This window comes from Pollicipes pollicipes, unplaced genomic scaffold (assembly GCF_011947565.3).
Source record: "Pollicipes pollicipes isolate AB1234 unplaced genomic scaffold, Ppol_2.1 Scaffold_7261;HRSCAF=8764_pilon_pilon_pilon, whole genome shotgun sequence".
Lineage (NCBI taxonomy): Eukaryota > Metazoa > Arthropoda > Thecostraca > Pollicipedomorpha > Pollicipedidae > Pollicipes > Pollicipes pollicipes.
The window spans coordinates 11,650,248-11,662,490 of record NW_023597054.1 but is presented as its reverse complement, the minus strand read 5'-3'; the positions used below and the strand labels follow the sequence as shown (position 1 = coordinate 11,662,490).

The 12,243-nt window shown below is 52.7% G+C and overlaps 1 protein-coding gene across 1 annotated transcript in view; it reads right to left on the bottom strand.

The window, feature by feature from the left end:
• Positions 1–11,815, bottom strand: part of LOC119113019 (uncharacterized) — a 16,367-nt gene extending 4,552 nt beyond the window's left edge. The window contains exons 1-6 of the mRNA XM_037237335.1: positions 11,736–11,815; positions 8,481–8,623; positions 6,264–6,468; positions 3,595–3,730; positions 3,017–3,175; positions 1,309–1,496 (exon numbers count right to left, since the gene is read on the bottom strand). Of these exons, the coding sequence (XP_037093230.1) occupies positions 1,309–1,496; positions 3,017–3,175; positions 3,595–3,730; positions 6,264–6,325 (545 nt within the window). The 5' untranslated portion in view covers positions 6,326–6,468; positions 8,481–8,623; positions 11,736–11,815. The remainder of the gene's footprint in view (positions 1–1,308; positions 1,497–3,016; positions 3,176–3,594; positions 3,731–6,263; positions 6,469–8,480; positions 8,624–11,735) is intronic.
• Positions 11,816–12,243: the final 428 nt, after the last annotated feature.

Here is a 12,243-nt window from a genome sequence, read left to right as displayed (position 1 = left end):
TGCACATGCAGCGAGTACAAACAGACTAATGAACCAATCAAAACAAACCACGCTATCACTACTATGGATCTCAACACAACGTAACGCGGATGGTTTAAGCGACATGTGCAGTCGCAAACAACTGTTTTGACATGCTCGCCATGGATCGATTTCAGACAAATAAGTCTGAATTCAATTCGTTTCTCTTCTCATGTTGAAGCAATTACCCCACTGATGAAGATAGGCTATTCTACACACTGTTCGTTGACTGTAAGCCACTAAGCCAGAGCTGAGCACTTCATGATTTATCATCGCTGTTACCAATGCTGCCCACTCACCATTTTTGTGTCCGGCTGGCCCGCTTCATTAGCGCTTGAATCCTCCGAAAAGTGGAGGTCTCAACACCAGGACTAGCCATTTCACGATACGACGGCGCCGTCTCCAAATGTCCATTACTCGCCGCTTTGGAATCCTTCTCACTCAATGCGCTTGCGGCGGAGTTAGCTGGAGAATTCTCCACGTCCAGCTCTCCAGAATTTTCTTATGATCGTGACACTGCTGGACACTTATGGAACGTCAAATCGTGCATGAAATCTAGGACAGGAAAATTGTTTATTGACTGCGCAGTTGCAGCACTTATTTTCGCATCATCGCAGTGGGACGATGGATAAACAACACGAACATTTAGTAAGCGTGCTCTAGTGCAACCTTCAAGCTTGACGGGTCCAGTTGACAACTCGGGATGACGTTCAGCTTACAGTAACATGAACGTAATCCTACGAAGTTATAGTCGCAAAACATCGTGCACAGTGAATGCTCGTAAACACAGCGATTCGACTGGAGCGTTACACGTGATTAAAGCCTGAGCTCCATCGCCAAGTTAACAACAAACTTCAGCGCGAGAAGCCTCGGGGATGCAAGCTGTAGAAAAATACCGCCACATGTAAGAAAATAAGGGCGCCGTTTGGTGCTGTCTGGACATGCATCCGAGACCGACCAAGTCATCTCGCTCCTGGTCACGGCTAAGACGACTTCCAGGTGAATGGACCGCGTGGGAAGTGCTCCGCGTCCACCCACCACATGAACCCATACAGGCTAGCCTTTCCGACAGCTCTTCGACAAGCTCAAGTGCCTTCGCAATGGTACAAGGGAGCCTGCTGCCAGCTTCAATCCCAAGGCCTCTCACCAGCAAAACCGTTAGCCGAGGCCTACGGCGACTCTGGCGCTCGCCGCCGCGTTCCCACGCCCAAAACCTGAATGTGTGACCCGTGTGCCCAGAGTGACCCCCGACCCGCGAGACCCCGGCGCTGCTCAGCTGCGCTCCTCCACCGGCTCCGGTCGGGGCCCAGACCCTCCAGCGCCAGCTGGATCAGGCTCTCGGTGCTCAGACGCTCGTAGCCCGAGGCGGCCCGGTGCAGGGCGTTTAGGAACCGGAAGGCCGCCTGGCCGCCGTCCGTCTCCTGACACCGCTCCAGGGCGTCGTACACCAGGCGGCCCAGCGCGCGAGTCGAAATGTTCTGAAACGGGAGGAGCATGACGCCACTGGCAGAGAACACAGAACGACGTCACAGATGGGAGGTCTGAGGACTGTCGGTGTGCCGTCACTGGGAGAAGACAGCAGCCGACGTCACGGCTGAGGAGTCTATCGGGTATGGGCATGATGTCAGTGGCCGACGACACCGGCTGCCGCCACGGCTGTGGAGTCAGTCGGGTATGAACATGACGTTTGCGGCCGATGTTACGACTGACGAGTCTGATGGGTATGAGCATGACGTCAGTGGCCGACGCCGCCGGCTGACACCACGGCTGAGGAGTTTGATGGGTGTGTACATGACGTCAGCGGCCGACGTCACGGCTTAGAAACCTGATGGGTGTGAGCATGACGTCAGTGGACGACGTCATGGCTTAGAAACCTGATGGGTGTGTACATGACGTCAGTGGACGACGTCACGGCTTAGAAACCTGATGGGTGTGAGCATGACGTCAGTGGACGACGTCACGGCTTAGAAACCTGATGGGTGTGAGCATGACGTCAGTGGACGACGTCATGGCTTAGGAGCCTGATGGGTATGAGCATGACGTCAGTGGCCGATGTCATGGCTGCGGAGTCTGATGAAAATGATCATGACATCAGTGGCCGACGTCGCCGGCTGACACCACGGCTGAGGAGTTTGATGGGTGTGTACATGACGTCAGCGGCCGATGTCATGGCTGCGGAGTCTGATGAAAATGATCATGACATCAGTGGCCGACGTCGCCGGCTGACGTTACGGCTGAGCAGCCTGATGGGTATGAACATGACGTCAATGGACGACGTCACGGCTGAGGAGTTTAATGGGTATGAACATAATGTCGGTGGCCGACGTCACCGGCTGGCGTCACGGCTGAGGAGTTTGATAGGTATGATCATGACATCAGTGGCCGGTGTCATGACTGAAGAATATGATGGGTGCGATCATGACGTCAATGGCCGACGTCATGGCTGAGGAGTGTGATGGGTATGAACATGACATCAGTGGCCGACGTCATGGCTGAGGAATCTGATGGGTATGAACATGACATCAGTGGCCGACGTCATGGCTGAGGAATCTGATGGGTATGAGCGTGATGTCAGCGGCCGACGACACCGGCTGACGTCACGGCTCGGGAGCCTCTTGGATGTCGGCGAGGTCGACAACGATTTTGCGACAGAAGGCTGCTATCTACGATAAGGAAATCGATGTTCAATTTATTGTGCGTTTGGGTGTCATCACTCCGAAATGGGGACGTGAAGAACTGCTTGCGTAGACGCCACAAAACAGCGTCGAAATTTGTCCAGTTATATAAGTAGTAATAAAATCGTTGCCAGCATCAGCTTTGACAAACTTTGGTGATTGCCATGTCAATTCGAAGTCTGGTCTCCCGAGCGTGTCCGCCGCGCTAAAAATGAAATGGCACTGGCAAATTCAGAAGTAAAAATGTTTCGAGATGAACAAAGCCCCGGAGAAAAATGCATTGATAATCTGATGGACGGAGACTGATTTAGGCGCGCCCTCACCACGTGTCGAAGATTCCGTAAGACGTCCAGCACACTGTTGGCCCGCTCCTGAAGAAGCAGGAGCGGCTGCTGCTCCTGCTCCAGGTGCTGAATATCGCTGGCCATCAGCTGGCAGTCCTCTTGTCGCTGCGTGACCTCCTGCATTAGCTGGCGGCGCTCCTGAGGAGACATCGGCAATACTCAGCATTGCTGAGTTGATTTAAGCCTGCCGGGTGCTGCTGAGGAAAAGATTGCCGGTATTGCTGGAAGACAACGGAAAGTCAGCACTGCTGACGTGATACCACAGGCAGTCAGAAGCCCTGAGCAGCAACCAGAGATAGTTAGGGCCCATGAGCAATCGCCAGAGGCAGGCTTCTCTGCCAGGGATACGTGTGATTTGGGTCCAGAAATGTCTGAACCGGGTTAGGCAGTGTGCAGGAACTGGTGTAGGCAGGGAATGGATGGAGCACGTTTACGTGCAGCAAACAACTTCCACACCGATTGGCAGCGAGGGAAAAGACCAAAGACGAGCCTATATTTTGTCTGCCACTCCAGACAAACTGCCTAAACTGTTGCTCCGCCCCCACCGCCTCAAGCACCTGCTCCCACTCCTGTTCGGCGTCCAGGAACTGCTGACGCAGCCACTGCACTTGCTCCTCCAGCCGGATGAGAGCGTCGTGCTCCTCCTCCGTGGCAGACGAAGAGGCAGCTCGCGTCGGCGTCTCCGCTGACTCTCTGCCAAGAGAAAAGGAGCTCCGTCGTGATAGGAGCACCGAAGAGGAGCTCCGTCATGAGAGGACCTCTGCCGACCTCTCTGTTAGAAGAGGTGAACCTCTCGTCCGGCTAGGAGCGGAGGGCACCTGAGGGACTCCCTGTTAGAGGAGGTGGATCTCTCGCCCGACCAGGAGCGGAGGGCATCTGAGGGACTCCCTGTTAGAAGGGGTGGACTCTCGCCCGGCCAGGAGCGGAGGGCATCTGAGGAACTCCCTGTTAGAAGGGGTGGACTCTCGCCCGGCCAGGAGCGGAGGGCATCTGAGGGACTCCCCGTCAGGGTAGGAGGACTCCTGATGAAATCCACCAAGTCAGAGGAGGATCTCTGAGAGGCTTCCTCTCAGTGAAGACCTCTGATAAACCTCTGCCAGAAGACAGGTTTATTTGTTTAAGGGAGGTTTAAGAAATAACTTGATTTGCTTTCAGACATTCTGTCTGACAAGCTGGCGATGTTTAAGCACGTATTTTGTTGTGAGAGTTTCTGAGGTGGGTCAACGCGTGACAACCGTGAGGTGGGCCCAGTGGCAACCGTCAACAAATAAAATGCATAAGCCACCAAATAGCGACATTCTCCCCGTGTAAAGGGCACTGTAACGAGCATTTTTGGAGAACTCATAGCAAGGAGGACACTTTCAAATCTGTTTAAATACCTAATGATAAGTCATACGCGTGCTAGCGGAGTGAGCTCTCCTCGGCGTGATGATAACTCCAGACGTGGGGTGATGTTTAGTGGTCTTCAGCAAGTTTTTTTCTATAAACAACGCCATTTCTTTAGATGACATCCGCACCAGCTGCCACTGACCAGCAGTGCTAGCGCAGGAGCTCCGAGAGCAGCCAATGGGAGCAGCCATTACGTACCTGTGCCACCCACGCGGTCGAATTTACGAATTTATTTGCAGCCGTACTTAGTATACCCGTGGGAAACCTTGCATAACTTTGCGCGTGAGATAGCTGCCTGATTGGGTTGCTGTGTGGAAAGCGCGCACAGTCTCAGTCTATCAGCGAGAGGACGATTGGCTCTAAAGGGCTCCGGTGAGAGCCAGAGTAGTATTCATCCGATCGCTCACGCAGATGTGAACTAAAATGTTTGTTCAGAATTACGTGTAAAATGCTACCCCGTAACAAACACTGTGATTGTTACGAAGTTACAGTCAGTAAAACCTTGCAGTTCCAGACATCCAGCCTGCGCCCCACGCGTTCCTCTCACCAGTGCACCGAGTGTTGGTTCTGTTTTGCCGCGATCCAGCACTGTTCAGTGAGAATTTCTTTTTGAAATCTCGATAAGCTTTGACTGCCCCAAGTTGGGCTAACAATTGACAGCTGCTCTGAGGTCCCGGTACGAGACCACACGGGAAATCAACAGCTTTTCAAAAGCATTTCAGGTGTACACAAGTTGTCACACTACGAAGCAAAACAAAAATATGTTTACTACTGGGGACTTGGAAACTTTGTTAGTACTCGCGTTATTGTCACTTTCAGCGCATTTACAACTAGATGTTATGCACCAAGAATAGCACAACTTATTTTGCTAGTTGAGACTGGAGCTGTGCGCGAATTCGCACATCATGACAGTGTGGAGTTTCTGAGGTTTGCTCGTATAACGTCCAAAGTGTATTGCTATTTTGATCGGTGAAAGCCTGAGAGATAAACACACGACACGCGGTCCGGTCAGCATCATTTTTAACAGAGAACTCTCTGAGAGCCAGCCTGGTTTACGTCAAATTGCGGATTTCCATTAGCAATTATCACCGCGGCCAAGGGCCCAGTTTAGCAATGTTTAGCAGTTTAGCAATGTTAGCGAAGAACTTGGATTATTTTGTCTCGATTCTCCGCCATAGACCCAATGCCAAATTTCTGGCAGTGGGAATCGGTTTTCTTGGCATTGATCTCCACATCCATCATTGGTGTATTCTCTTTGTTTGAACGCTTATCAGTTTTCTCAGCGAAAGCGAGTAGGACTGATGTTCAGCAGATCAATCCGCCGAACACACCGCGTCCCAACGCTTATACCATTATAGGTATTGGGACGTTATAGGAAAGAAATTAAACTTGACATGCCTTTTTCAGGCATATCAGACATTAGCGCCAATGGTTCAGTATGTGAGTACCGACAAATATTGGTAATAGATACCCCACCAAAGCCGTTGGAATATCTAACCATACGGCCTAGTACTGTGTACATTTGAGCAACCAAACAGGTGGAACAACGCTCTTAGTCAGTTTTTTTTTGGCCGATCGCGAACGTTTCCCGCTGCAGATGTTTGGGATGGGCTTCCTACGTCTCTGTTGCAAAAATGGTATATCAAGGCCACGCAAGAAGCATTTATTTCCCTTATCACCCACAGCCGTACTCATGGCATCTAAAGGCTTGGTGCCTTAATAGTACCGGGGGTGAGCTGGTTACCTTCACCGCGGTTAAGTGAGGTAGAAAAGGTAGAAGCTGACCCTGGCGGCTGTGCAGTGAGATACGCTGGGCAATCGTCGCGGCGCCAGTCACCTGAGCGGCGAGCGTGCAGGGTCGGTGACGTCATCGGCGACCGCGACCGGTGATGACGTCATCCGGTCATGTCCGGGTGGGGTGCGGCCGTCAGCCTCCGCCGCGGCGGCACTCCCCGGATCGGTTTCGGTCGCGGCTCTGGCTTCGACTCCGACTCCGGCTTCGGTTTCGGCTCCCGTTCCAGCAGTGGTTCGGCCAATGTCGTCTGCCGCAAAGTTCGACAGTAAATTAGCCACGGCACTTCTTTTGATTGGTCGTAGCTCGATGCCCGGCGTGGGCGTCGGTGAACTTGGTCCATTCAGGTGGCGTTAGCTCGGGACTGAGGCGTCTGCCAGACGGGTCCGCCACTTCCGTCTGCAGGCAAACAGACATGCCCGGCCACACGTGGAGAGGAAATGGGTGGATCGCTCCGCATTGTATGGGCTTAGCCCCATGAAAAGTTCTCAGTCAAGGATTTGGCACGGTATGCTCAGACGCATGGTCTGAACGGTGACGTTTGACCAAAATCGATTTGACAGTCATAACGAATTCAGCCATCATGGCCATGTAATTTCGTGAGCGTCTTGTTCACAGCCCTGCGAGCTGTTTAAACCCGGACATTGCAGACCCGCGGGCTCGAAAGTGACAGCTCTGCACTGCACTACAGGAGCTGGCGCATACATCATTAAAAATGCATCGTATAGTACAACGCAACGACGGTTTTCACATTGTCTCGTGTGGACCATTGATCAGGCGGCCGGAGCTCAGTACCCTGGCATCATCAGCAGCCGACACTTACGTATCGTGTCGTCTGCCGCGTATAACAGCTGTCACGCATGCTGCTCAGTAACCGTGCTCGTAATTCTCCCGTGCTGTTCAGTTACCGTGCTCGTAATTTTCCCAGAATATGTGCCCACCCCAACTCGTTAACCATTTCATGTGCTCATAGGTTTAGCCAATCCGTGAATTTATCTGGGTTGAATAGTTGATTTTCTGGAACACTCGAGTTTATATGGTCAATTGGAATCTCAAGCTGGTCATCTCGTTGGATACTTGGCACTGTTGGTTGGTTGAATTCGCTGGAATGAGCTATTCAGTTGGTTGCATGCCTTGGTTTGTTGTGGTTGGGTCCTTGAGATGTCTGTAGGCTGAGGAAATTTTCTGCATTAAGCTCCGGGCTTTACGTGGCTTGCTATGTTATTCATTTACCTGTTGTATTTTCGTCAGTCCTATTGGTAATGTTTGTGCATTTCATCGTCGATTTTAACATCCGCTATGTACACCATAGTAATTAATCTCGACTGATTTTTTGGCAACATATTCGGTTTATGCGTTGATTAACCGACCGATGAATTGATTAGTGGATGCCGAATGTCACCCCTTGAAATCAGTCCGGTACACACTATGGATGCGTTTACACATATCCCTAACTGGAATTGCCACATCTAACACATCAAATGCCACCTACATTTACAAACTCTGTGACACGTTTGTACGCATGAACAGACTTGTCAGATGTGAGCGCATATGTCAAAGACCACTTCTAACCCGAAGTGCAAACAGCTGTCCAGTTCGAGTGCCGTCAACATATTTCTTTGTGAGGTATGTTCACATTAACTGTTCAAGTGACTTTACCTATGGAGTCCTCGTTAAGCAGAGGACGCCGTGTGTGCAGATGATAGTGATTCCGCTGCCCAGGTGGTCTAGGCCGTGGAATAATGTTGTGCTATCCCGTTAGCTCAATAGAGCCGAGGACGGCGGAAGCAGCGAGCAGGGGCAGCGTAAGAGGCCCGATCTTTTGGGAAAATGAGCATTGACTCTGGTGTTCCATGGAAAGAACGAGGTGACATCACACCACCCTACCTCTATCGTATCCAAGAACCATTCATCAAAGGTTAGAGCTGGGTATTTTGATCGTGCATTGCAAGACCACGACAATGCCGCCAATTGTAAAAGCTTCCTCTTCTTGTCTGGAAAATTTCAGGTGAGGGTCGAGTCGAAGTGAGACTTCAGTTTAAGTGGGTGCCGAATTACAGTACGCCGCGCAGTAATCAGGCCTGCCAGTCGCTGCGACGCTAGAGCGGCGTACAGACAACTGCTCCGCAGCGACGGCACACTTGCCCACGCGTGGGCGCACCGGTCAGCGTCCTCAAATGAGGACGTCGGCCAGATCCCACCGCCGTCTGCATGTGAGTGCCGGAGCTGCTCCGGCCAGCGTGATTGGCCCCCGGTTCTCACCTGAGCTGGCCTCCGTGCCTGGGTTCTCACCCGAGCTGGTCTCCGTGCCTGGGTTGTGGGGTCGAGTCTCCTCGTGCTCGCTCTCCGAGGTTGAGTAGAGGCCGCTGTCCACGTGGGAGAGTGCGCGTGGCTGGCTGCCAGACCTGTGGATACGGCCCGGCATAAAACTTTCCAAACTTCCGTTACAGGTTTTGAACTTCGAACTCCAACACGTGGCGTTGCATGACAAGTGGTATTCCTAGAGCATTGGATGTTTCGTTCATTTTCGCTAGGCAAGGGTTCTTATATATTCCTGTTCCTCCGAACCACCTCCCTGACATCCGGGCTGTTTCTCAGTCAACCGAATGGATAGCAGGTGGGGCGGTACATTCAGTCGAGCCGTCAGGCCCTCGCTCGTATGGTCGTAAGCTACACAACAAATGTGATACACTAAACGGTCCGTCAAAAAAGGCCTCCCGTCACTGGCATGGCAACTTTTATCTTGCCAGAGTTCTCTTCTTACGCTGCAAAAGTCCGGAAAGTTTTGGTCCTAAAACGGGCCCATTGGAAGGCAAGGACTACCTGGGTGATGGGCACTTCATTATGACGGTGCCCTGGCTCGAAAGCTTTACGGCCGAAGACAAAGCCGGGAAGTGGCAGTAGTTCAGGTGCGCTGGATTAGCTATGATTGAAAGAACTGAATTTTTAACTCTCCTCGTCGCAGGAAACACAGAATTGGAACCCGTTTTAGAAAGCCCAATCTTTTTAATTCTGTTCATCACCACACACAATTCACACAGCCCTGGGAGAGGTAAAATTGAACTTTGATTTGCGATGATGAGCAAATTCCTCTTACTGGGATCAAGCGTGACCGCCTCTGAGAGCCTCAGGGTATTACCAAAAACATACGACCGTGAGGGGAGCCAGACCTGAGCACATAATCACGCTGGCCTCCTTCGACAGAAAGGCCGAGAGCCTCCCATCAGCCCCTCGCAGAGGTGGTGGTGAACTGCAGCATTCAAGGGACGCGAGTCCCGTCCAGCTATTCGGCTGATGGATGTAGTGCTGGGGTTCTATCCAGGAGGATGTTTAAGCTTTACTGCCAGTCTTGAACTAAAATGGGACGATTTCGCCCAGAAGCCTAACGATACCGTTATTGTAGAGTCAATGTGAGCTATCCATTTGCATGTTTTATGGTCAATATCCTTAAGAAACCAAAGCTCTCCATTAATTGTGAACAATGCAAGTTAAGGATAATTTAAGAATCCGTGCAATGTGGTAGCACCGTGACCCGTGCAGTCCAGTGGCCGGTCAGCTCTTCTCACCGAAATTGTTAAAAGGCGTGAGGAAGAAGCATTTAACCTGCACGTGCAGTGCTTATTTAGAGCGCATTGCCATATCCAAGTCCTGGCCGCAGCCAAGCGCAGAGCAAATAGGCATGGTGACACGGTTTCGCTAGACTTGGGTTCCATAGCTGCACGATCAGCGTGTAGAAGCATGCAGAGCTAAACGAATCATTCAACTGGGCAAACACCCCTGGATGAGCCCTAAAGCAAAGATCGCGGTCAGCTGCAGATCCGGCTCTATGCACGTCAGCGTCTAGTTTCAACCTATTGCGTTTGGGCGCTCGAAGCTTCCTGAGGAATCACTGCAGGAGGCCAGCCAAATGACCCGCGACGGGGATGTTGCGGGTAGCGCTGTGTGGGCTGTCGCCATACCGCTTCTGCTTCATGTTGATCGGACGACAGCCCCCATCACTAGTGTTGCAGACTGGACCCGATGTAAACCGCCCACCGGTGGTTCAGCGTAACCGACTCTCTCGAGATCATCTCACCGGAATATCGTGTTTGAGGGTTCGGAGGATGCCGCCCGTCATCGGACGTCTGTGCTGGCCGTGGCGGGGCTTGAGGGTTGTTTTTAGCCAGGTGGCCCCAATCGAAGTGAGCGCAGGGTAGATTATTTGCGCACGTCACTGCTGTCAGCACAGTACGAGCTTCACGACGATGCGGCAGCGAGCGCGCATTGCCTCTGATCACGCTTCTTAGTAGGTGTAGTTGGGCCCAACGCCCCGCGCAGGTCGACGTGCTGCCGTTCGGTGCCATTAGACCCCACGTGGCCAGTACTCTGACAGCGTCGGCTGCAGCTCGGCTGCTCATTGTTGGCGAGAGGACGACTGCGTCGCCAGATGTTGGCATCCGTATGATTCAGCCCACGGTCCAATATTGGCCTTCTGGAGCTCCACCTGGAGCCGTTGCAGGCCGGCGCCACCGCTGCCAGCGTCTGGTATTGACCCCGGAACCTGCCATCTGGGCCAGCTTCAATAATCCAGAGCCGCGCTCGGTACGGCGTTTGCCGCCCATCCATCGGTCATGAGTCGGGCAGGCTCGATGTCTACGGCGCCGAACTTCTCGACTCGGGCGCGGCAATATCCTGCCGTCTGTGGGGAGGCGATGCACTCTGTTGGGGGCGGCTGACAGAGTTCCCCGACTGGCTGTGACCGCGGCAGTCAAGAGGCAGCCGAGCACGCTAACCGCGGCAGTTGAGAGGAAGCCGAGCACACCAGGCCGCTGAAGGCCGCGGACTGCGGCGGGTGGGCGGGTGACCACGCCACGCATCCGGGTACCACAGCGGAAAGGTCCTGGTAACTGTGTAAGCTTGCTCTTCAGGCCCGCTGCCGGCTTCGGACTAGTTTATTCATCAGAGCTTGGATAGTTCGGATGCTCTGTTTCTTAATGTTTCAATGAATGCACAATGGTGTTGGGTATTACGACAGCGCAGCGGTGGGCACAAGCGGTGCCTGGACTTCAGTGGATTCTGGTAATATTGCCACACTATTAGCGCTATAAAAAGATTCATGTCGCATGAGATGACCCGAACAACTCAACGCCCGGGTCTACTTCGTTATATGATGTTGGCCGATACAAATATGCCTGCCAGTGATCTTTTGATCAGACCTCTAACGCTGTGAGTTCTTGGCTGTGTTGACTTTGCATAGCTAACCTGCAATGTTGTTTCAAACAGAAGAAAGTCTATGGTGGAAGTAAGGACATATTGCAGCACATGAAAATAACACTAATTAATCATCATACGATTTATAAACCTTCGCCAGACAGAAACACCATCTCTCGTTGCTCGCAAGAGTCCTTCCTGGTTACTCGCTCCAGAAAACAAATACTGCTGAGGGGCTTTGTCGTCTGTGCTCTCCGAGACCATGGCGGACTGTCTGAATCCTCCACAGTCAGACGTGATGGTGTTGGCGGGCGCGCCAGCACTGACCTGCGCTTCAGCAACGTCTCTAGCTCGTAGACGCGTTTCTCCAGGGCCGGCACCTGACCCGCCGTGACCTCCAGCTCCTTGACACGACACCACAGCGGTCACCAGCAGGTGGCGGGTCTGGGTCAGCTCCACCAGCAGCTTCCGTCTGCGAAGAATCAAAGAGGCACCGTCAGCTGACCGTCTGAGCTCGCCGGAATCACAGCAAGCGGTGTTTTCTTTTGGGGGATCAGAGTTATGCACCGCCAGGCTGTCAGACGCTGTTGTTTTTGATAAACCGGCGCGTTGGAATCGCACCACTTGACGAGTGACTCAGGTGCTGCCCGGCTGCTAAAACTGGGTCATAAAAAGCGCCCCGTCATCCGCCTTTGTGCTGGCAGTTTATTGGAAGCGAACCAAACGGTAATCAATTAACTGCGTCCATAAAACAGGCCGAGATTGGTATGGGCCGGAAGGCTGTCCGACGCGGCATGGACGAGGCCAGGGGAGCGGCCGTGCAGTGTAGGGCGGA